This window comes from Ahaetulla prasina, chromosome 15, assembly GCF_028640845.1.
Source record: "Ahaetulla prasina isolate Xishuangbanna chromosome 15, ASM2864084v1, whole genome shotgun sequence".
Lineage (NCBI taxonomy): Eukaryota > Metazoa > Chordata > Lepidosauria > Squamata > Colubridae > Ahaetulla > Ahaetulla prasina.
The window spans coordinates 17,320,677-17,343,963 of NC_080553.1; the positions used below are offsets into that span (position 1 = coordinate 17,320,677).

A 23,287-nucleotide genomic window follows, 5' to 3' on the forward strand; every position below is an offset into this window, starting at 1 on the left:
GCCCAACCTCTGGGAGTCCTGCCCGTTGCCCGCCATTTCTCCTGGCCCTGGCTTCCCTCGTTTCTCTTTGAAATGGCGGTTCATCAGCCGAGAAATTGGGGTTGGGGGAAGGAGTGGAAATTAGAGATTTGGTGGGAAGCATTATATACCGCTTTATAATGCCTTGGTAAGGCCACACTTGGAATACTGCATTCAGTTTTGGTCGCCACGGTGTAAAAAAGATGTGGAGACTCTAGAAAGAGTGCAGAGAAGAACAACCAAGAGGATTAGGGGACTGGAGGCTAAAACATATGAAGAACGGTTGCAGGAACTGGGTATGTCTAGTTTAATGAAAAGAAGGACTAGGGGAGACATGATAGCAGTGTTCCAATATCTCAGGGGCTGCCCCAAAGAAGAGGGAGTCAAGCTATTCTCCAAAGCACCTGAAGGCAGGACAAGAAGCAATGGGTGGAAACTAATCAAGGAGAGAAGCAACTTAGAACTAAGGAGAAATTTCCTGACAGTTAGAACAGTTAATCAGTGGAACGACTTGCCTCCAGAAGTTGTGAACAGGGGAAGTTTTTAAGAAATTGTTGGATAACCATCTGTCTGAGATGGTGTAGGGTATCCTGCCTAAGCAGGGGGTTGGACTAGAAGACCTCCAAGGTCCCTTCCAACTCTGTTTTTGTTTTTTGGTTTGGTTTGGTTTGGTTTGGTTTGGTTTGGTTCTATTCTATTCTATTCCATTCTATTCCATTCCATTCCAAACTTCAAGATGATCAGACTTGAATTTTTCTATTAATTCCATTCTATTTTCTATTCTTTCCTTATTCCATTCTGCTCTGTTCTTTTCTATTAACTTTATTCTATTTTCTATTCTATTCTCTATTAATTCTATTCTATTCTATTCTATTCTAATTCTATTCTAACTCTACTCTACTCTACCTTGGACTCCTTTGGGTTAAATAACAGGTTGGCTGGAATCGTGCGTTGCCTGAAGGCTTAAGTTCTTGAGAACATCCAGGGTCAAAGTCTGGTTTTGCTGACCAGCTGAAGCAAAACAGGCAAGAGAGGGACACACAGAGCCTCCCCCAACCACTCTTTTAACCAGCTTCTAAGAAGCAGCTTATTATTATTATTATTATTTTGATTTGTTTCCTTGCTCCATTTTTTTATTTTAGTGACTCCTGGTGTCAAAACATGGTAGGTTTCAAAAAATTTTTCCCGCAGGCTCTTTATGAGCCTCTGGAAATCTGGAATGCGGGCGTGTTTGAATTGGGAGAGCTATTTCGGGGTGTGTCCCCATAGGAAAAACACATTTGTACTCCTATGTGTGTCTTCACAATTGTGTTCTTTGAAGCCGTTGTTGCCTTTATAAAATACTTTGGCCACCTATCTTATTCTTATGGGCATCCTCAGAAATGTTAAAAAAAAAAAAACACCTCCAAACTTCCCAATTATACAAACGTTTCACACACACACACACACACAATCCCTTAACCCACATAGTGGATGAAAAATAGGAAAATATTGTTAGCCAGGATTAGAACAAGGAAAGGAAAGAGATGCTGCCTGGGGGATTCTGGGAGCTGAAGTCCAGCCTTCTCAAAGTGGCCAAGATTGAGAAATGCTGCTGCTGTTGGCAGAGATTATTTGGACGAGCACTGATAATAATAATAATAATAATAATAATAATAATAATAATAATAATAATAATAATAATAATAATAATAATATAACAATAGAGTTGGAAGGGACCTTGGAGGCCTTCTAGTCCAACCCCCTGCCCAGGCAGGAAACCCTACACCATCTCAGACAGATGATTATCCAACGTTTTCTTAAAAATTTCCAGTGTTGGAGCAATGTTGTTGGAGCAATGATGATGTTACCTAGTTGGGTAATGAAAACAACCAAGCTTAGAGAGCACCAAGGACCTCTCATTAATCAGTTAATCAGAGCTGGAAGGGGCCTTGGAGGTCTTCTAGTCCAACCCCCTACTCAAGCAGGAGACTCTAGACCATTTCAGTCTCTTCTTAAACACCTCGTGATGGAGCATTCACAACTTCTGGAGGCAAGTTGTTCCACTGATTAATTGTCCTCACTGTCAGGAAATTTCTTCTCAGTTCTAAGTTGCTTCTCTGCTTGATGAGTTTCCACCCGTTGCTTCTTGTCCTGCCTTCAGGGGCTTTGGAGAATAGTTCGACTCCCTCTTCTTTGGGGCAGCCCCTGAAATATTGGAATATTGCTATCATATCACCCCCTAGTCCTCTTTTTCTCTAGACTGTTATAATCATAACTTCATTATTGTTATTGTCCCTTGGCAAAATTTGCTAGGACAGTGTCAAATCGGTCCTTTCAGCCGCATTCTCCCGCATTTTGCAAAAACTAACACAGTAAATCATGGTGGCTTAGTGGCTAAGACGCTGAGCTTGTCGATCGGAAGGTTGGCAGTTCAGCGGTTCGAATCCCTAGCGCCGTAACGGGGGTGAGCTCCCGTGTCTTGTCCCAGCTTCTGCCAACCTAGCAGTTTGAAAGCAGGTAAAAAAGGCAAGTAGAAAAATAGGGGCCACCTTTGGTGGGAAGGGAACAGCGTTCCGTGCGCCTTTGGCGTTGAGTCATGCCGGCCACATGACCCCGGAGACGTCTTCGGACAGCGCTGGCTGTTCAGCTTTGAAACGGAGGTGAGCACCGCCCCCTAGAGTCGGGAATGACTAGCACACATGTGCGAGGGGAACTTTTACCTTTAACACAATAAGTAGAAAGAGGATTCTGCCATGCACATCGTTTGAACTGAGGTGTGTGTGTGAGAGTTCTGTGCATTTTTGTAATCACTTTTCTTTGAAGGCCGTGAACGTTTGCTCAGCAGATGCCCAGATGACTAGAAATGAAAATAGGAAAATTAAAACTATTTTTTCCAGTTTACTTTTGTGGTAGGTGAACTTTTTCCTCTGTTTTCGGGAAAGCATGTCGGGGGTTTCCCCCCTCCCCCCCCCCGCTTTTCAACTGCTGATTTTGAACCTTCGCGTGGTGGGGCGGGGAGGGTAGGTGGGGGAAGCAAAATATTTAGCATCGCTGTAGAGGTTTCTAACCGTTTTCACTCAGGCAAAACTTCACATTTTGGCCGGATGGATTTTGATCTTGGGGTTTGTTTGTTTGTTTTTTGCACCCACACAGACTGTGATAGTGATAAATCTGAGGTTGGTTGGTCTAAAAAAATAGTAATAACAGTTCCAACATTTTTTAAAGGCTCTTGACATGGTGGCTTGGAGTATATGGTTAGACTTAAGCGGTTTTTACCATACTGCTGAAAAAAGTGACAACCGGTGTTGACACTTAGGACCATAGCAACATCCCCGTACGATCAAAATTCAGCTGCTTGCCTACCAACCGGTATTTTAAATGGTTGTACCATTCCAGGGTCACGTAATCCCCCATTCGGGACCTTACCCAACCGGCTTCCGACGAGCAACGTCGATGGGAAAAGTCAGATTTGCTTAACGACCGCGTGATTCAGTTTACGGCTGCCGCGGTCCATTTCACAACCGTGGCAGAAGAGGTCAGAAAATCCAGGCGCGAATCACTTTTAAGCATCGCTTTGCTTCGCCACGGGAATTCTAGTTCCCATTGTCGTAAGTGGACGACTCTGTCCACTCCTTTACGGTCCTAATTGATCCAGAGACCTTTGGGTTTAAATTAGCCCGGAATCTCCGCTTGGTCTCCTATCCATCCCTCCGATTCAGCTGCTAAACTACCCCCGCCTACGGGGGGAAAAAATAACCAAGGAAAAGGCCAAAAGACAGCCAGGATAATATATTCCAAGGAATGGCATCTATCAGAGAGTCTTTTCTGTTAAAAAGCAATTTTGACCGGAGAAATGTCTGTGAGGATTAAAGTCAACCCCGTTCGTTCTGGAGCTGAGAAGTGAATATTTCGGCGTTCTGTAATATCAGAACAGCTTCTTCTATGACTCCGTCTGCATCCGCCAGCTCAACCTGGGAAGAAAAACGAAAAGCATTTCGTTGATCGACTCCAATGACTAGTTTCTGCTGCCGTATTTATTTTTTCGTTGTTGTTTTTTTTTTCATTTGATTCGCTGGCAGCCCTAATTCACTTAACCGTGTTATTCATTTAACAACTGCAGTGATTCACTTAACAAACGTGGCAAGAAAAAGTCGTACACTGTATACTTTGAACAGTCCGCTAAACAAGGCTTGTAAGTCAATGGCTACCTGTATATAAACAGGGAGCGAATCCCTCTCCCTGGTAGCACTGATGATGTTGCCTAGTTGGGTCATGAGACGTCTGCAAGAAACCCACCAAGCTCAGAGAGCTCAAAGGACCCCACTGTTCAACCCTGAATTTCTTCTGTTGGGCGTCTCAGCTTTATCCAATGACTGACGAACTAAGCCAGTGATGGCTAACCTATTTGCCGGTGTGTGCCAAAAGCGTGGGGAGCGTGAGGGGTCGTGCGCGTGTGTGCCCACACCCATAATTTAATGTGCCCCACCCCCCTGTGCATGCTTGTGCCCCTGCGCTCCCCCCACTTTTGGCACGTGATGGCACGGTGGGCCTTTTTTTCGCCCTACCCAGGCTCCAGAGCCTTTCTAGGAGCCTGGGGAGGGTGAAAATGACCTCCCTCCCCCCACCCAGAGGCCCTCTGGAGGCTAGATGCAGCTCGTTTCCTGGCTTCCAGTTGGCTCGTGAGGCCCGAAAATCAGCTGGCCAGCACACGCATGAGCTAGGGCAACGCTTGCGTGCCCACAGATATGGCTCCACTTGCCACCTGTGGCACATGTGCCATAGGTTCACCATCACGGAACTAAACTGTTTATGAAGTAATTTACTGGCAAAGGTTTATTAGCTACGGTAAGTTCTAAGCATGGCCGGCTGGGGAATTCTGGGAGTTGAAGTCCACCCATCTTAAAGCGGCCAAGGTTGAGAAACAAAAAATTGCTTTAACCCCAAAACCAAAACTCACAGGAAGAAGCATCTCTGGAAACTGAACCCACACGGACTGCGATTTACCTTGGGGATGGGATATTGAGTGGGCATCGGAGCTTCGTCCCGGCCAAAATCAATCATGGTGCCACATTTTGGTATGTCTGCCACCCAGTATCCTTCGTAGAGTTGGCCGGTATCTAGATAGATAAACTTTCCCGGGCCGTGCTTCTTTCCGTCTTTCCATGTACCTTCGTAGCGGTTTTCATTTTCTGAAAGAGGGAGCCATGTTTTCATTTGAAAAAGGAGAAAGAAAAAAAAGTTGTGCTTTTTTTTTTGTGGTTCCCCCCCAAAAATATCCCTTTTTAAATTTAGATGGTGGATGGAATTGAGAAACGCCAGAAAGTATCACTCGGATGCCCCAAACTTAGTACTGAAGGCAACATAGCCTTGGTTGACACTCTCCCATTTTTAAAATGCAGAATAAATTTAACTCTCATCACTCTTGCGGCTCACTGCACAGTCAGCCAGAGGTTCAGACTGAATTCGGCATTTTTATCTACTTTTCAAGTCCTTCCCAAGGCGGCTGGGCAGGTGTTGATGTTCAATAGTGTTAGTGTTCGCGGGATTTAAGCTGCGCCGAGTCAAGCTGCCTTTTGCAATTGACCGATGGTGAACTTGTCAATGCCGAATTAAAAAAAATAATAATCCGTTCCCTTTCCTCTTTCGCGCGGAGGTTCTTATCATCCTGAGGTAAAGTTGTTTAAGAACCTAGAACACAATGCCAAAGGTTTATATATAAGAACAGTAGATTAATCAGATGCCCTGGGAGGGAAATAAAACAGATTTTTGAGTCCGGGAGAATGTTTTTATAGTAAGAAAATCAGATCGCTGGGTGAGCTGGGTGCTGCCTCTCGCTTCTCCAGCCTTTCTGTCAGTCAAACCTGCATTAATGGCCGGTGTCAGGTTGCGAGCATGTAGCCAGGATGGTCTCGGAGAAGCACTTTCATCGTCATCCCAAACAGGCGGCTTGCCAATCCCGTGACTCCCAACACTGGGAGCCTGGAGGACACAGGCAACTGCCAAGGCCGATAAAATTAAACCCCAGGCGAGCTAATTTTAGCCTAAGGAAAAATCCAGCGGAGCCGATAAGAGACGCTTCGTTTCGGAATGCCTTTGCAAAACCTTGAAAAAGGTTGAAAATCTTCAGGTTTAGCAAAGCAGGGCGGGAGGGGTGGGGGACTGTCCGGAATTTTATAAAACTTGGCCACGGGATTCTTCTTTTAGAAATGAAACTCTGGTTTCCATCGAGGTGCCAAGAGCTGAGAGGCTGATGGGATGAACCCCATAATATACCCCTCCTTGAACCCCAGTGAAGCTCCAGATACCGCTGTCCCCACGATGATTACAATCATTAAATCATTACAATTAATAATGATTAAAATTATCATTAAAATGTAAAACGATATTTTTAAAACGGAGGCTTCGGCCTTCTCCTCGTTCCAAAACAGCAATATGTCCTGTCCTTCCGGCCATCTCCCCCACAACCCTGGGGAAGCGTACAGGCGGTCCTCGACTTACGACGGTCCGGGTAGCGACCGTTCCAACGTGGCAACGGTACTGAAAAACGGGACTTAACGACCGGTTGTCATGCTTAACGATCTTTCCAGCATCCCCCCCCCCACGGTCCGGTGATCACAATTCAGTTGGTCGGCAAACTGTTTCACGCTTACGACCGTCGCTGTGCAGTCTCTTAAGCTGACAATTCCTTTGGCGGCCTCTCTTTGGCTCCCAAAGGCTTTCTCACATCCTACTTAAAATCCGGCCATCGACGTAGCCAAGTTGGACACTTACTACAGCGGAACATCCCTTGACCGCCGGGCATATCTTCGGACCACTGGCCTTCGTAGATGGCCCCGTCTTTGTAGTACATCCGCCCCCAGCCATGTCGCTTCCCCCAGGCCCATTCGCCCTCGTAATATTCTCCGTCGGAGTAGAACTTGACTCCGTAGCCCTGGACGGGTGAAAGAATTCAGACTAGAGGAATGGCCATGGCTGACTCTTCTCCGGTCATGGAGAAGAGTCCATGGAATGTCGCGGGACGGGATCAATCACGTTCAAATCCGACTCAGAAAGGGCCACGTCTCTACCAGTTCCTCAGTTCTTAATGCTCTTAATGCTCCATGCAAAATATTTATCATCCTGGGATGTCCAATCTTGCAACTTTTAAGACTCATGGACTTCAACTCCCAGAATTTTACAGTTAGTCATGGCTAACTGGGGAATTCTGGGAGTTGAAGTCCACAAGTCTTAAATTTGCCAAGATTTGATACCCCTGCTTTAGAGGCAGTCACGCTGGCTAGGGAATTCTGGGAGTTGAAGTCCACAAGATCTTAAAGTTGCCAAGATGGGACAACCTGATTTAGAAGCTGTCACGCTGGCTAGGGAATTCTGGGAGTTGAAATTCAGACTTTCTACTTAGAAGCAGCCCTTCTAGAGTTTGCTTCACGTGTTATACCATAGTTTATTTAAACCATGATTTCTCGGTCTTGCAAGTGAGGAACGGTGTTCCTAGTTTGTCTCCATTTTTGGGGGGGAACAGCTCACTTTGGAGAGATTTGGGAATGACCCTTCCAAAAAAGCCAGAAATAAACCAAGCTAAAACATCAAACAAACCACCTCGAAAATCCCATTTTATAAATAACAAACCAATTAAAGCCCAATTAAAAAGCAAATAAACTCACCCACATTTTGTCATTTTTCCACCAGCCGGAATATACTTTCTTATAATCTTTTGTCACGGGGTCTGGAATACTGTAAGTCCCGAAGCCGTCCCGTTTTCCGAATTTCCAGTCTCCGCTGTAGATCGCTCCGGATTTTTTCCATATTTGAGTTCCTTTGCCTGCCAAGGTTCACAAGGCAAAAAAAAAAATTGAGCTAGTTAACAAAATTGCAGGTGAGATGAGGTGGACGGCAGCCAAACATCCAACAGTGGGCAGCTGCAGGGGTGAAATGCTCCCGGTTCGGACCGGATCAACCGATCCGGTAGCAATGGCAGCGGATGGTTCGGAGAACCGGTAGCAAAAATCAATGCCCACCCCCCTCCATGCCCAGCTGAGCCACACGATCGTCATAGCCTTTTTTTTTCTTTTAAAAGCATTTTTTAACCACCACTTCGAAAGAGGTTGTTAAAAAAAATGCTTTTAAAAGGTTCGAACAAGGCTCTGAGGATCCCAGCTGAGGTGCCTGATTCAAATACTTTTTTTTTAAATTTTTAAAAGCATTTTTTAAAAGGTAAAAAAGCTGAAGCCTGCTAGGCAAAAAATGGGGGGGGTTCGTTTGAGAGATAGAGAGAGAGAAAGAAAGAAAAGAGAGAGAGAGGGAGGGAGGGAGGGAAAAGGAGAGGAAGGAAGGAGTACAAACCTGGCACTAGGCGCAGCTTCAGAGGATAATCCAGGGCTGGAAGGAACCTGGAGGTCATCTACTCCAACCCTGCTCCAGCAGGACATTGTTGGTGAGTTTCTGTCTTTTGATCCCCCAGTCACATAGCCCCGCCCACCCAGTCACATGACCTCTCCCACCAAGCCACGCCCGCAGAACCGATAGGAAAGAAATTTAGATTTCCCCACTGGGCAGCCGCCCTCCCACTCCTCCCCCTTTTTACCGTGTTTGAGGTTGTCCAGCCATTCCCCGATGTAGCGGTCTCCGTTCACGGCGTAAACCGTGTGCCTCAATCCGCACTTCTGCGCCTTCCGATCCCATTCGTGCCACAGGGGGTCAACTCTTCGGGGGTATTTAACGATGGGCATCTCGTCTTCTAAAAGAAAAGGAAAGCCTCTGGCGATCAGGCAACTCAGCTGGGATCGTCAGAGCCTTTGAAAAGCATTTTTTTTTTACCAAAGAGGTTGTTTAAAAAAATGCTTTTAAAAGCCTCTGATGATCAGGCAACTCAGCTGAGATCATCAGAGCCTTCGAAAAGCATTTTTTTTCTACTACCTCTTCGGCCAAAGAGGTGGTAGAAAAATGCTTTTAAAAGCCTCTGATGATCAGGCAACTCAGCTGGGATCGTCAGAGCCTTTGAAAAGCATTTTTTTCTACAACCTCTTCGGCCGAAGAGGTTGTAGAAAAAATGCTTTTAAAAGTAAAACAAAAAAAACCAAAAAAAATGGCCACGCCCACCCAGTCACATGACCCACCATCACCAAGCCACGCCCACAGAACCGGTAGTAACAAAATTTTACACTTCACCACTAGGTCCAACCCACCGAGTCCAACCTAGTCAAGCCAACCTCTCCATCCCTTAGCACCGTCCGTGAAGGAATCGGCATCTCGGCCCCCAAACCTGAGTTACCTGTCCAGGCTCGTGTTTCTGTTCTTAACACCTGGGAGCGGAGGTGATTCCGAGGGGGCTGTTCCTTCCGCTTCTCCTCCCTTGTCACCACCGTCCCCGAAGCAGCCCTGCTGGTGTGGCCCTTCCGTGGAGCAGGGCTGAGGGACCCTGGCCGGGCTCCTGAGGTCATCACGACATCAAGAGGCTGCCCTTATGATGAGGCATGGATCTCCCAGGAGATCTCCGGCCAGCCCTGCCCGCATCTTCCAGTTCCAGCGCACCTGGATGGATGGATGCTGCTGATGCTGATGCTGATGCAGCCCACCTTCGCAGGGAGGGAACCCAGCCAGCCAGACCCCCTCAGCTCCATCCTTCATCCTGCTTCCATGGATTTCTTCCAGACTCTTGGATGGCTCTTCAGAACCTCAGGAAACCACCACCACCACCCCGAGCAACCTCTTCTCTACTGATGTGGTGCCCTAAATCAGGAGTCTCCAACCTTGGCAACTTTAAACCTGGAGGACTTCAACTCCCAGAATTCCCCAGCCAGGAAATTCTGGGAGGGGGACGTCCGCATGGCTGGGGAATTCTGGGAGTTGAGGTTCGCATGGTTGGGGAATTCTGGGAGTTGACATCCGCATGGTTGGGGAATTCTGGGAATTGACGTCTGCACAGCTGGGGAATTCTGGGAATTGAAGCCCACATAGTTGGGGGAATTCTGGGAATTGAAGTCCACATGGCTACAGAATTCTGGGAGTTGAAGTCCACATAGTTGGGGAATTCTGGGACTTGAAGCTCACATGGCTGGAGAATTCTGGGAGTTGAAGTCCACACGGCTGGGGAATTCTGGGAGTTGAGGTCCGCACGGCTGGGGAATTCTGGGAGTTGAAGCCTACATGGCTACATAATTCTGAAAGTTGAGGTCCGCACAGCTAGGGAATTCTGGGAATTGAAGTTCACATGGCTACAGAATTCTGGGAGTTGAGGTCCAGAACCGGGATGGCCAGAAACCGGAACAGATTTGGCAGACTCTTCTTCAGATTAAAAAAAGGCCTTAAAAAGGCAGAAACGAACCTTTTCTGGTCTCCAAAAGCTGCTAGCAAACTCTTTCTGATGCGTATAGCCCTGGAACCAAAATTGCAGGCATCTTCTCTAGACTTATAGAATAATTTAACTGTCACTTTGAAATGTACACTAATTGGCATACATCAAAATGAAATTTTGCTGCATACAGCTCTCAGAGGGTCTCCGCCTCTAATATACACTACATAAACATGACAAAATAAATAAATACAAAATTAAGAATTCTATTCCTCCACTCTTTCATAGCACATCATCCCCCCCCCCACTGGCTGTATTCAGAGCTGGGGTCTGACCTTATCTCTTTCCTCTGCCCTCCCCATCGCTCTCCCCTCGATTGCCATGTCCTTTCCATCGGAAATCCATCAGTGGAAAGGACTTACAAGCCTCTGGAAACTTTTACCGACAAAAATAAAACCAAGAGGAAAAGACAGCAAAGAAAAAATAAAGATAAAAATAAGAGGCCCACCTTGGATCTGCCATTGGAAGCTCAGGGGGCTCCAATCCAGGGCACTGAGGGGGTCTGTCCCAGTGGGACCGCAGGGCCCTGGTGCGGTCATCTACACTCAGCCCAGGCACCGAAGTTTGTGCTGCAAGAGAAGTGGCCATAGCAACCCAGCAGAGCCACCAGGCAGTCGAAGCCTGAAAGTTTCCTGCCCCCCAGAGGTCTTTCTGATGAATGACAGCTTCCCAAGGGCCACAGCACAGGGCTCCCCAAGCGAGCAATGCAGGGGTGGGGGGTCCTGGTTGATCTGGATCAGAGCTTCAACCTGGGCGATGGAGCGGCAAGCCAAAAGGTGAGAAACTCCAAGCCCTTTGCAGTTCAAGACCTGCATGTGCAACACTCACATCTGGTGGCTGCAAATAATTTCCTTTCCTTTCCCTCCTTCTTTTTGTTTCATTTTTCCTTTCTCTTCCCTTTCCTTCCTTCCTGTTTCATTTTACTTTTCTTTCCCTCCCCTCCCTTTCTTCCTCTCCCCTCTTTCCTCCTTTCCATTTCATTTTTCTTTCTTTCCTTTTTCCTTTTCCTTTCCTCCCTCCCTCTTTCCTTTCCTTTCTTCCTGTCCCCTCTCCTCCTTTTCCATTTCATTTTTTCTTTCTTTCTTCCTCTCGTCTCTTCTCCTTTCGTTTCTTTCTGGTTCCCTTTCCTTTCCTTTCCTTTTTGTTTCATTTTTCCTTTCTTCCTTTCCTTTCTTCTCCTCCCCTCTGCTTACCTTCTTTCCGTTTCATTTTTCTTTCCTTTCTTTTTTCCTTTCCGTTCCTTCCTTTCCTTCTTCCTCTCCTCTCTTCTCCTTTCGTTTCTTTCTGGTTCCCTTTCCTTCCTTTCCTTCTTTCCGTTTCCTTTCCTTCTTTCCGTTTCATTTTCTTTCCTCCCTCCTTTTCTCTTCCTTTCCTTCCTTTCCTTCTTTCTGGCTCATTTCCCTTTCCCTTCTTCCTCTCCTCTCCTCTCCCCTCCTTTTCTCTTTTCCGTTTCCCTTTCCGTTCCTTTCCTCTTTCCTTCCAGCCCTTTTTCTTCCCACGGCCCCAAGCCGGCTCTCCTATCCCCGCGCAGCGTGAGAAGGGCGGCGAGCGAAGGGTTAAACCGGGGTGGGCGGGGCTGGCGGCCTCCCTGGGGGCGCGGCCAAGGGGAGTGGGAGGGAGAAAGAGCTTATCTGAGTTTCAGCCAATCGGGGCCGAGAAGGCGGAGTCGGCGGGGTGGGGGTGTGTGGCCGAGGAGTCGCGCCTGCGCCGTCGGGCGCTCCCCGGGGAGAAGCAGCGGCGGCGATGAATTAACCTTGCGGCGCGGCGAGGGGGCGGGGCCGGGGGCGGGGCCTGCTCATTCATCGCGCTGCGGGGCCGCGGGGGGGGGGCCTGGGAGCGAGGTCCTGCGAGGGGGTCCCAGCCCCGCGCCATGCAGAACGCTTTGGATGCCTGGCAGGAGCTGCAGGACGACTTCCATCAGCTGCAGGTAAGGCCAGTGGCTGGGATGGGGAGGAGGGGGGAGATGGAGAGGGGTCCCCGCTTGTCCCCCATGCAACGGGAGACCCCAGACCCTCGCTTGGGGAGGGGGCTCCCCCAACTCCGCCCAACTTTCCGCCCCCCCCCCCACCGCAACCCAGCCCTGGACTTGTGGGGGGTGGGGAGAGAAGCAGGGCAAGGCAGCCTTGGCAGAAAATCGTTGGGGGGAGGATGATGAGTAGGGGGGGTGGGTTGGTGCTTTCCCCTCCCCCGATCCCCCCACTTCCACCGCAGTGAAGCTGTGGGGGTGGGGGTCCAGCCAACTCCGGGACCTGCCGGAAGAGAAGAGCTGGAAAGGTTGAGATCTGGCCCCAAATTCCTCAGATCAGGGGACTCCCACACCCATCATCCGCAGCCGGCAGATGACTCCTGGCTTGGAGTTCTGGGGGTGGGCTTGGTAAAGAAGAGCTCAAAGCAGTTGAATTGCTTGTAACAGAGAGAGGGAGGGGTTGTTTTTTTTAGGGGTGGGGTCCTTGCAGAGATTTAGGGGAGTGGGAGGCAGAATTGCCCTACACACACACACACACACACACACACACACACACACACACACACACACACACACAGCCTTCCTGTGCTGAATGTAGGCCCAGAAGGGAGGCTGTGGTGCAGCTGCAGGCAGATGTGACCCCTGTGGGAAGAGGAGAAAAAAATGCTTAGGGACAGTTTGTCTTTTTGGCCTGGAAATGAAACAAATGGGAACAAGCAGGTTAATTGCTGATTAACCCATCCTGCAAAAAAAAATATGAGAGGGAGCAGGAAGTGCCACTTAATGGCCACGGATGAAGGACGCATCTTGGCCAGGTCAGCTTGGGGAAGAGCGTGTTGTTGGCAGCCTGCCTTCTCCCCAAAAGCTGGGCATGAAACTTTGGGCGGGTGGGTTTGGCCAGCTACAGGTAGTCCTCGACTTACGGCCGCAATGCAGCCCAAAAATTTCCTGCCGTGAAGTGAAGACGATTTGTGAAGTGAGCTTTGCCCCCGTTTTACGACCTTTCCAGACACGGTTGTTAAGTGAATCGTTGCACTTAAGTTAGTAACTGGGTGGGTTAAGTGAATTTGGCTTCCCCATTGATTTTGCTTTGTCAGAAGGTCGCAGAAGGGGGATCACGTCACCCCCCCCCTCCCCTCCCCTCCCCGGGACATTGCAACTGTCATAAGTACATGCCAGTTGCCAAGCCTCGGAATTTTGATCGTGTAACCACGAGGAGGGCTGCAGTGGTCGTAAGTGTGAAAAACGGCCATGTAAGTCCTTTGCTCGGTGACTTTGTAACTTTGAAGGGCCGCTAAATGAACTGCCGTAAGTTGAGACCTGCCTGTATTTGCGGTGGGCAGCACGGGACTTTCTGTACTCCTTCTTTATCCGTTCCTGCAGGAACCTTTTTTTAGAAATGATTAATCTTCAACCCCGGGGCATCCGTGCCAAGGTTCAGTTGCAGCCAGGCGGAGTTGCTGAAGTTCCTGGAATGGGTGGGTGGCTAGGAGTCCAATGGGTGAGCTCCCCCTCCCAAATTTCCAGAAACGTCCCAGGAAAATCACAGGTCCGTTTCTTTTGTACAAAATGCAAAATTAATCTCTTTTTGACGATGGCGTCCTTAATTCGGGCTGCTTGCAGCTGGCAGGCTTTGTTAAGAATAAGAATAGAATTTTATTGGCCAAGTGTGATTGGACACACAAGGAATTTGTTTTGGTGCAGATGCTCTCAGTGTACATAAAAGAAAAGAAAAAGAAAAAAACAATACCTTCATCAAAGGTACAACATTTACAACACAAATGATGGTCATAGGTTGCAATTTAACCCTTAGTGATAGCAACAAAAAGTTATAGTCATACAGTCATAAGTGTGTGTTGGCTTCCTTCCTGGTCGCTGAATCTGTCAACATCGTCGGTCCCAGAAGAAGCCGCAGGTCTGGCGGGATCCGGAACTGTCCCTGCACCTGGGGATCCATCAGAATATAACCCGTTGGAGCTGCTGCCTGAAGTCCTTGGCTAGGGATGGACTTCAGAGCATAGCAGGGTATCCCTGGGTCACTCATCCTTAAAGAATTTCCCACAATGCCCTGGAACAGGGGTCTCCAACCGTGGCAACTTTAAGACTTGTGGAGTTCAACTCCCAGAGTATTGCTGGCTGAAGAATTCTGGGAGGTGAAGTCCACAAGTTTTAAAGTTGCCAAGGTTGGAGACTCCTGCTCTAGAAATCCAACCACCAAGATTGGAGACCCCTGCCCTCTGGGAGTTGAAGTCCACAAGTCTTAAAGTCTTGCCACGGTTGGAGACCCCTGCCCTAGAGACCCCTGCCCTAGGAGTTGAAGTCCACGAGTCTTAAAGTTGCCAAAGATGGAGACCCCTGCTCTAGAAATCCAACCACCAAGATTGGAGACCCCTGCCCTCTGGGAGTTGAAGTCCACAAGTCTTAAAGTCTTGCCACGGTTGGAGACCCCTGCCCTAGAGACCCCTGCCCTAGGAGTTGAAGTCCACAAGTTTTAAAAGTTTCGAAGGTTGGAATCCCCTGCCCTAGAAATCCAAGGTTGGAGACCCCTACCCTAGAGACCCCAGCCCTCTGGGAGTTGAAGTCCACAAGTCTTAAGGTTGCCAAGGTTGGAGACCCCTGCCCTAGAACACTTTGAAATTGGAAAGGATGATGGTGGTTGGCAGCTGGTCTTTGCGCCTCCCCCTCTCCTTGCCCTGTCACCGCGTTCCACCGGATACTTGTCCTTCACAAAGTGACCTCTTTAGGGGGAAAAAATTCCTGGTTGCCGGGCAGCTGAGTCCCTTCTCTGATTGACAGAAGCGGCTGTCACATCTCTCTTAAAAACAAACAAAAAAAACAACTCTTGTCTGGGTCACAACACTCTTCTTCTTTTGACCGGATCCTGTTTTGTGACGAGCGAGGCTGCACCAGACGTGGCAGAAACTTTTAATAAACTTAGGAAATTACATGATCTTTCCATGAAACCAGTCCTGACGTTGTTTCCTTTTTCAAGCTAACATGGAACTGGTACCAGTTTAACAGTAACAGAGTGGGGAAGGGACCTTGGAGGTCATCTAGTCCAGCCCCCCCTGCCCACGCAGGAGACCTGTACTAGGGATGCGAACCGCCGACCTTTCCGATCGACAAGCTCAGCGTCTTAGCCACTGAGCCACCTTAGTCAGGTGTCAACCGAACTCGCCGAAATCTGCATGAGAAAATGTTACATTGGCGGGCCTCCCGTTTTTAAAATAATTTCTTCCAGCTGCTCTCTGAATCTAATTGCGCCTTTTTAAATATTTATAGGAAACCCACAAGATTTACAAACAGAAATTGGAGGAACTCACGAGCGTGCAGACGGCTTGCAGCAGCTCCATCAAGAAGCAAAAAGAGAGGCTGAAGGAGCTGCAGAATAACTTTAAGAGGTAATCAAGGCTCCTCCCGTTCCTGATGCAGCCTGACTCATATTTACGACGGTTGCAGCGTCATAAACCTGGGGGGGGGGTCACGTGATCCCCTTGGGCGACCTTCTGACAAGCCGAGTCAGTGGGGGAGCCAGATTCCCTTTAAACAGCTGGGTTACTCACTTAACAACCGCAGTGATTCACTTAGCAACAGTGGCAAGGAAAAAAGGGACACAGGTCACTGAACAACCCCCGTGCTTAGCAGTGCACATCTTGGGCTCAATTGTGTCAAGGACTACCTGTAAAAGTGAATCCGTGCTTACCGCTTTCTGCTGGTGTGATTGGCTCTTATTTTGTACACATCTGTGCTTGTGTTTCCCCCCTCGCCCCCCCCCCAACCCCAAACGTCCAGATGCGGCGGCCAGGACAGTTCAGAAACGGAGCTCATGCTGCAGATCAAGAACCAGATGCGCGATCGCCAGAATGTTTTCTTCGACATGGAGGCCTATTTGCCGAAGAGGAACAGGTAGGCGTGGTACCTCAAAGCCCATCAGGAGCTGCACGCAGGGAGGTTATGCAGAGGGGTGTTATTACACAAGAAACGGGTGTTTTTCAAGCCCTCCCGTGGGACCTGGAGTCCTTTTAGCGGAAAGCAAAACTTGCTGTCAGGGGAGCTGAAAGCAACATGTCGCAGAGGCTTTCCAGAATCACCTTGAGTGCCATCTCTAAATCCAGAGTTGTTGTTGTCGTTCAGGGGTGAAATGCTCCCGGTTTGGATCGGATCGCCTGATCCGGTAGTGATTGGCAGCGGGTGGTTCAGAGAACCGGTAGCAAAAATCCCTGCCCCCCCCCATGCCCAGCTGAGCTGCGTGATCATCAGAGGTGGTGGTTGTTGTTTTTTACTTTTAAAAGCATTTTTGTTTCGGCTGACAAAATGCTTTTAAAAGTTAAAAAAAAAAAGCCTCTGACGATCAGGCAACTCAGCTGGGATCGTCAGAGCCTTTGAAAAGCATTTTTTCTACAACCTCTTTGGCCGAAGAGGTTGTAGAAAAAAATGCTTTTAAAAAGGCTCCTCTGACGATCCCAGCTGAGTTGCCTGATCCTCAGAGGCTTTTTTTTCTTTTAAAGGCAAAAAAAAAATGCTTTTAAAAGAAAAGCCTCTGACGATCCGGTCCGATCTGGGAGCATTTCACTCCTGGTTATGCTACGGTCGTTAAGCAAACACAGTTGTGTTAAACGAGTCTTGTCTTCCCCAATGGATAATTTTTGCCAGGAATGTCAACTGATGCCTGATGTTTTCTACTGATGTTACTTTTTTTCCCCCTTTCAGTCTGTACTTAAATCTGGTGTTGGGGAATGTTAATGTGACTCTGCTAAGCGACCAGGCCAAGTAAGTGAATTCTCTGCTATTTTAAATTATTTCTATATAGAGGAGTGGGAAATGGAGAAGACGGGAGGTCTTGCAAGCAAAGAACCTCATTTCACTGGATAACAGACCATGGTGACCAGTTTCCCCAGCCAGAATGAGCCTAGGATGATGGGTGCGGTGGATTGATATCTGTTGAGAAGGCTGGTTCACCAAGAGCTTCTTTCTGAAACTCTTGAATTGGTTACATCCTGTCTAGTCCTGCACCAGCCTATAAGTATCAATCCTGGATTGGGTAAACCAGGAATCGTGGTCTGTCAGAAGAAGGCTGCAGTACGTGCTGGAGGAGGAATAGAGAAGGTGGCAAGGAGAAGGCACATAAGGCCAACTCTGGCTTGGCCATGGCATTGACTCTCTTCAAACCTCTTTCCTCCTAGGTTTGCCTACAAAGACGAATATGAAAAATTCAAACTCTATTTAACCATCATCCTGTTGCTAGGGGCGGTTGCTTGTCGGTTCGTTCTCCATTATCGGTAAGTTGACAAGGTAATTACGTACCTACATGTACATATATAAATATTATCCTGGGTATTCTGGTTTTTGGAGGGTGGGAAATAATCCCTGATTTTTCCCGCAGGGTCACCGATGAAGTGTTCAACTTCCTCTTGGTTTGGTATTACTGCACGCTGACGATAAGAGAAAGCATCCTCATCAGCAATGGATCAAGGTGCTAGTCCTCAAGATGGTGGGGGAATTCTGAGTATGGACGTCCACCCATCTTCCAGTTGCCGGGCTCAAAATTTGCTCTGTGCTGCGCTAGGAAAGCATAACGTGGCTTAAAAATGTGTCTTTTTCTAATTCCAGGATTAAAGGTTGGTGGGTGTTGCATCATTACATTTCTACGTTCTTATCTGGCGTGATGCTAACGTGGTAAGCAGTTCCCCCCGCCCCCCCATTTTTAATCCTTCGGACGGCAGACCAGCCTTAAGAGATTCTTGGATCATAAAAAGAGAATTGAGTCCGTTGAGTTATTTTAACAGTTATTCCAGTTTTCTGTGTTCTCCTGGTTTTTGGCTGAATGTCATCTCTACGATCTGGGTTGGTCACGCCCTCCCCCAAAAATAAGCCCTAGGGAAGAGGTGAGCGTGGCCAGCGCAGGAGGCAGCCCTTCCCTTCCCTGGTCACCTCCTGGAGGTTCAGCCCCGTAATTGCTGCCCACTGATCAGCTGAGCCAGCGAGGGCTGTGCAACTCGGCCCAGACCTCCAGAGCACCTCCGCGCACAGCTGGCCTGAGAGCTGCAGCACCCTACCAGATCCAGGATTGTAGCCTGGCGCCTGCAGCACCAAGTAGGCGTGCAGCTGGCGCTCAGTAGCCCAAAGGAGACACCTTCCTGCCGGGGTTCCGTGTCCAGCCGGGGAGCGGTTCCCAGGACTGCCCGATTCTCAACCAGCCGGCTGCATGGTAGAAGGGGGCTTCCTTCTCAGCTGAAAGAGAGGCTGGGTTGCATAAAGGGGCTTTCCCCCCACCGCCCAAGACCCTCTCAAGCGTCAGGCTGCGGGCTCCACCGCAGGGAGCCTCAATCGGAGCCAAGCTCTTGGCAACCGATCGAGGTAAGACCGTTCTTGAAGGAGGCGCAGCCATGATTCTTGCCGTCTCTTCTTCCCTCCCACCGGGCATGGCAGGGCTTCCTGCCCCTCACTTCTCCCCCTCCCCACCGCTCCCCACCTGCCACGCCCAAATTGGCCCCAAAAATAATAAGACAACCCCCCCCCCCGAAAATAAGACCAAGGGGTTCAAAAAAATATAAGACAGGGTCTTATTTTTGGAAAAACACGGTAATATTAATCCTAGTTGCTACATTCATCCAGTTTATGTATTTCTAACAGTGGTGCACATTTATATTAAGTTATAACCTTTCATTGTTAAATTATTCCATGCTTCAATACGTTGTGCTAATGCCAGTCACCATATTATTTAAACGTACATCATAATACCGCCATTCAATTTCTAAACTTCCCTCTTATTCTTGCTTTCATTTTATTATGTAAAAATGCGTATCCTAATACTTCCCCCTTTCTCTTATTTCTGTCTCTATTCTAACTTTTAATCATATCACCCTTATATTAAGATATTTTCTCGCCACGCTGTTGCCACACTGTTCATGCATTGATATGTATATGTAAAATAAAATGAAAAACTTGGGGGGGGGGGAAAGACTTGTGGACTTCAACTCCCAGAACTCTGCAGGGCTGGCTGGGGAATTCTGGGAGTTGAAGTCCACCCAGATACTACCTTCTTCAGATTTCGCTTTTTAAATTTCCTCTCTGCACCGCATGGCTTCTGTTGCAATAGGATGTGACAATCACAGCTGTGTAATGGGGTTTTTTTCTTCTTCTTCTTTTCTTTCCTTTTTCCACAGGCCAGAGGGTCTCATGTACCAAATATTCCGGAACCAGTTTTTATCTTTCTCCATTTTTCAGAGTAAGTAAATAGACGTAGCGGATCCACAGGAAAACATGGGATTTTGAGGGAAGCCAGGTGCGTGAGGCATAGCAAAATCAAGGTTAGAAAGATCAGAGTTTGTTGGGGAAAGTCCATTTATTTATCTCGTGGTAGTCCTCAACTTACAACCACATTTGGGACTGGAACGTCCACGGCTAAGCGCCTGATTTCATGATTTTTATTTTTATTTTTGGCTGCGGTTGTTAAGTGGATCTCGTCTGGTTGTTAAAACGAATCTGGTTTCCCTCATGGACTTTGCTCCTCCAGAAAGTCGCAAACGACAGTCACGTGATCCCAGATGGTTGTAAATGCATGTTGGTTGGCCGGCACCCACATTTTGATCACATGACTGCAAGGTCATATGTGCGAGGACTGATCTTTAGTCCCTTTTTTCAGCCCTGTCATAACTTGATATGCTTTGTAAGTCAAGGACTATCTGTAGGCCCAGGTGAAAATCACGGAAGGTTAATAAATTGCAGCCTCAATTCCTTTTTAAAAAAAAAAAAAAATTAAAGCCTATTTCCTTTTTTTCCCCTTTCCTTTTCTTTCCAGGCTGTGTCCAGTTCCTTCAATATTATTACCAAAGTGGCTGCCTTTATCGACTTCGTGCCCTGGGAAAAAGAAACCACCTGGATCTCACAGTGGGTAAGCCTCGTGCCCGTATTAGGCACTCCGATTTGTTTGGAGACTTTTAGTTTTGGATCAAGGCTCTCACCAATCCGTGGAAAATGCCTAGAAACAGGTATTTTCAATCACGCGGCTTCAGGAGTGATCTCATCTCTTGCTTCTGTCTTGGTTGCAACTTAATATTGCGTTAAAAAGTGTTCGGACCCAGCTGCCCAAACACGACAAAGCCTCTGAAGTGACCTCAAAGATTCCTTTATAAGGAGCGCCAGCAGCTCTGGCAAAAAGATTCTCTCTCACTGAAGGCTAACAAGTCCGTCCGTCCGTCCGGAAGATGAATAGTTGTCTGCCACACCTATTCATCTCCTGTCTTTTATCCCCAGAGCTAGGGTGGGGCTTCATTAGCAGTGGTGGCTTTTCCGTTCCAAGGACCGGCCCATAGATTTCCACTGCTCTCCTCTCCTTTGCACATCCGCGCGTCAGGCACTGGACCCAGCTGTTCCTCCTCTTCCTCATCAGCCATCTCCATACCTGGGGGCTGTTGACTCTCCATTTGAGGGCTGACAGGTGGCCCAGGCTCCGCCTCAGTCTCTCTCTCTCTCTGCCACTCCATTCCCTCTTCCCCCTCGGAGCTCTTACGCCGCCTCCTCCTTTGGCTGGTGGAGTGGCCTGGTGGCCGAGAGGCCGCAACAAAAAGTTTCAAGAGAGATATTTGGAACCCAAATCTCCCACCAATAATCTGTTTCCATCAGTTTTGAAATAAATCCTTTTTTGTTTGTTTGCCCTTGAGTGGATGGCATCTCTCATGTCCATTAGAAATTGTTTCCCTCATAACAAAATTGGATAAAAAAAATGCTCTGTGGGCTTTTTAATTTGACTGCGATTATTTTGATCTTTTGATAGAGGGGTTTCAGTCCTGGATGTGGCGAGGACTGACGTTTCTCCTCCCTTTTCTGTTCTTCGGACAGGTAAGTTGGATACCACGTTGTTTGCCGATCTATTTGTTAAATATAGAGGCAGTCCTGGACTTAACGGCTACAATTGTCAATCAATTGTGATAAATACGGTTCGTAAAGCTCTTCTCGGTTTCTCTTGCTTCCAATCACGGCTCGGATCTCTGGGAGTAGAACCCGGTTCCTAAATCTTCCTCTCTCCCCCTCCCCTCCTTCCTTCTGCTTAAGTTTTGGCAGCTCTACAATGCGATCATCCTTTTTGAACTGTCCAGGCACGAGAAGTGTAAAGAATGGCAAGTAAGTGTTTTTCGGTTCGGAATAATTTTTTTTTTATTCTAGCGGAGAAAGGGCTACGTGGGACGGTTGAAAAACCTAGAAACGGAACACAAAGAGCGTGATGTCCCCCCCCCCTTGTTAACTGTCAGTCTACCCTCCAAACTGGGTATCTCTCTACGTGGGTGCATACATCCCTCTTGTCTTCCTCCCTGTCTTCTCCAGGTTTCGGTCCTGGCTCTGACATTTCTCATCCTCTTCCTCGGAAACTTCCTCACCACCCTGAAAGTGGTCCATACAAAGTTGCAGAAGAACAAAACCAAGAAATTGTGAAAGAGGACGACTGAACTGGCGGGCAGGACCAGCCGACGTGGGATGGAGTCCTGCTTCGCGGTGGCCTTCTCTGCATGTGTTCCAGCTAGTTCTCCAGCTTCCTGACCGGCCCGCCGCTAAGCGAAGCCCTGGAGGAAATTCCACTCGACGTCCTGTTGCGTCCTCCAGAACTGACTGATTTAGTTAATGCTGCTGTCTTCCTACCAATGAATGACCTGTTTATATATTTATACCGAATGCAAGATCACAAATTTTTTTTTTTTGGGGGGGGGAGCCATAATGTTGGCCCTCCCTAGGAGAGACATGGATGGGAGTCTTTTTTTTCTTTTCTTTAGAGGAGATAGAATTATTCTGGAATAAAGCGAGCTTTAATTGTGCTGATGTTTGACGTGCCAGAGTTGGGGAAATCTTTCTGCCTCTTAATGCCCTCCAATCCAGAGAGTTTCTTAGAAATTTGCGGAGTTGCAATTGCTTGAATAGGGGCCCCACATCTCTCTCTCTCTCTCTGCCGTCACTTGGGGGGCAAAATTATGTCAATTTTGGCTTTGGATGCTCAGGCTGTTTTTATGATATAGGCAGGAGTCTCCATTCTTCTTTTATTTCAGCCAAAATCTTTAGCAAGGATGGGAGATAAGAAATTACAAAATCATCTTGCAGCTCGGAGGCAGTGGGGGGGGGGGAATCACAATTTGTTCCTGGCTTTGTTGACCCAAAGATTGCAGTGATGATTTCCATATTCTTCCCTTGAAATTTCTTAGCGCTTCAAGGGGCAGGAAATGGCAAAGAAAGAACAGCTCCAGAGGGTTTCCCCCCCTCCGCCTCCCTGCGATTCTGTAACATAACTTTAAGCTGTAGGATGTGTTTCTTGTGAGGCCTTTTCAGGATTAGTTGTGAAGAATTTTTGGAGAACATGGATCACTTGAGTATCCCTAGTCTTCCTGCCCACAGGGGCTAAATTCTCTGCTGAAGAGAGTCCTGGAAATGACAGGTGCAAGCTGGAATCCAAGGCAAAACTTTTCTCTGCTTTGATGCATGCTATGTGCACTCAGGTAAATTCTGCTAATTAAAATCTTGAGTTATTTGGTGTATGATATCAACTGATTTTTCCCCTGGGTAAATCAACTGATCCGATAACCTTAGATTTAGAAATGACAACCCGTTAATAGTCGTGTCCTCTTATTTATAATCAGTATTGTAGCTTAATGAAACATCCACTCCCTTCTCCATTAATACGAACATTTATCCTTTCAGTGAAAGTTTTTATTTTTCTATTAAAATAAACAAATATATTTTAAAGTACAGTTCAGAGCGATACAAAGACAGAAACATGGAGAATTGGCATAAAGAGTCCAACTGTCAACTAGAAATAGTTTAAAGGCACAGCATCAGGTAAATAGTAAGAAACGACCTAAAGAAATCTATAGGCACAAAAAGTAGGGAAAACTGAGTCATTTCTGGTTGAATCTCCCAATTGAATTGGGGTTTACTATACCTAAGTAACAAATGTCAGCCATACTATATTTTAACTACCAACCTATTGG

General features: G+C 47.6%; 2 protein-coding genes across 5 annotated transcripts; one reads left to right on the top strand and one right to left on the bottom strand.

Annotated features, from left to right (window-relative positions):
* Positions 1 to 120: 120 nt before the first annotated feature.
* Positions 121 to 11,225, bottom strand: MORN3 (MORN repeat containing 3). 4 transcript variants are annotated; one of them, XM_058158532.1, is made up of 7 exons: positions 10,797 to 11,225; positions 9,269 to 9,528; positions 8,582 to 8,734; positions 7,662 to 7,819; positions 6,772 to 6,931; positions 5,005 to 5,189; positions 121 to 3,971 (listed from the first exon to the last, which is right to left on the bottom strand). In XM_058158532.1, the coding sequence occupies exons 2-7, from the start codon at positions 9,435 to 9,437 to the stop codon at positions 3,873 to 3,875; spliced, it is 924 nt and encodes a 307-aa protein (XP_058014515.1). In that variant the 5' UTR covers positions 9,438 to 9,528; positions 10,797 to 11,225; the 3' UTR covers positions 121 to 3,872. The 4 variants fall into 4 exon arrangements, with proteins under 4 accessions (XP_058014515.1, XP_058014518.1, XP_058014517.1 ...); XM_058158535.1 differs by lacking the exon at positions 9,269 to 9,528 and having other exon boundaries at positions 8,582 to 8,731; XM_058158534.1 differs by lacking the exon at positions 9,269 to 9,528.
* Positions 11,226 to 12,163: 938 nt separating this feature from the next.
* Positions 12,164 to 22,832, top strand: TMEM120B (transmembrane protein 120B). The gene is made up of 12 exons (XM_058158530.1): positions 12,164 to 12,275; positions 15,597 to 15,715; positions 16,107 to 16,220; positions 17,025 to 17,084; positions 17,498 to 17,593; positions 17,698 to 17,787; positions 17,925 to 17,990; positions 19,481 to 19,542; positions 20,116 to 20,208; positions 21,091 to 21,155; positions 21,369 to 21,437; positions 21,639 to 22,832. The coding sequence occupies exons 1-12, from the start codon at positions 12,219 to 12,221 to the stop codon at positions 21,744 to 21,746; spliced, it is 999 nt and encodes a 332-aa protein (XP_058014513.1). The 5' UTR covers positions 12,164 to 12,218; the 3' UTR covers positions 21,747 to 22,832.
* Positions 22,833 to 23,287: the final 455 nt, after the last annotated feature.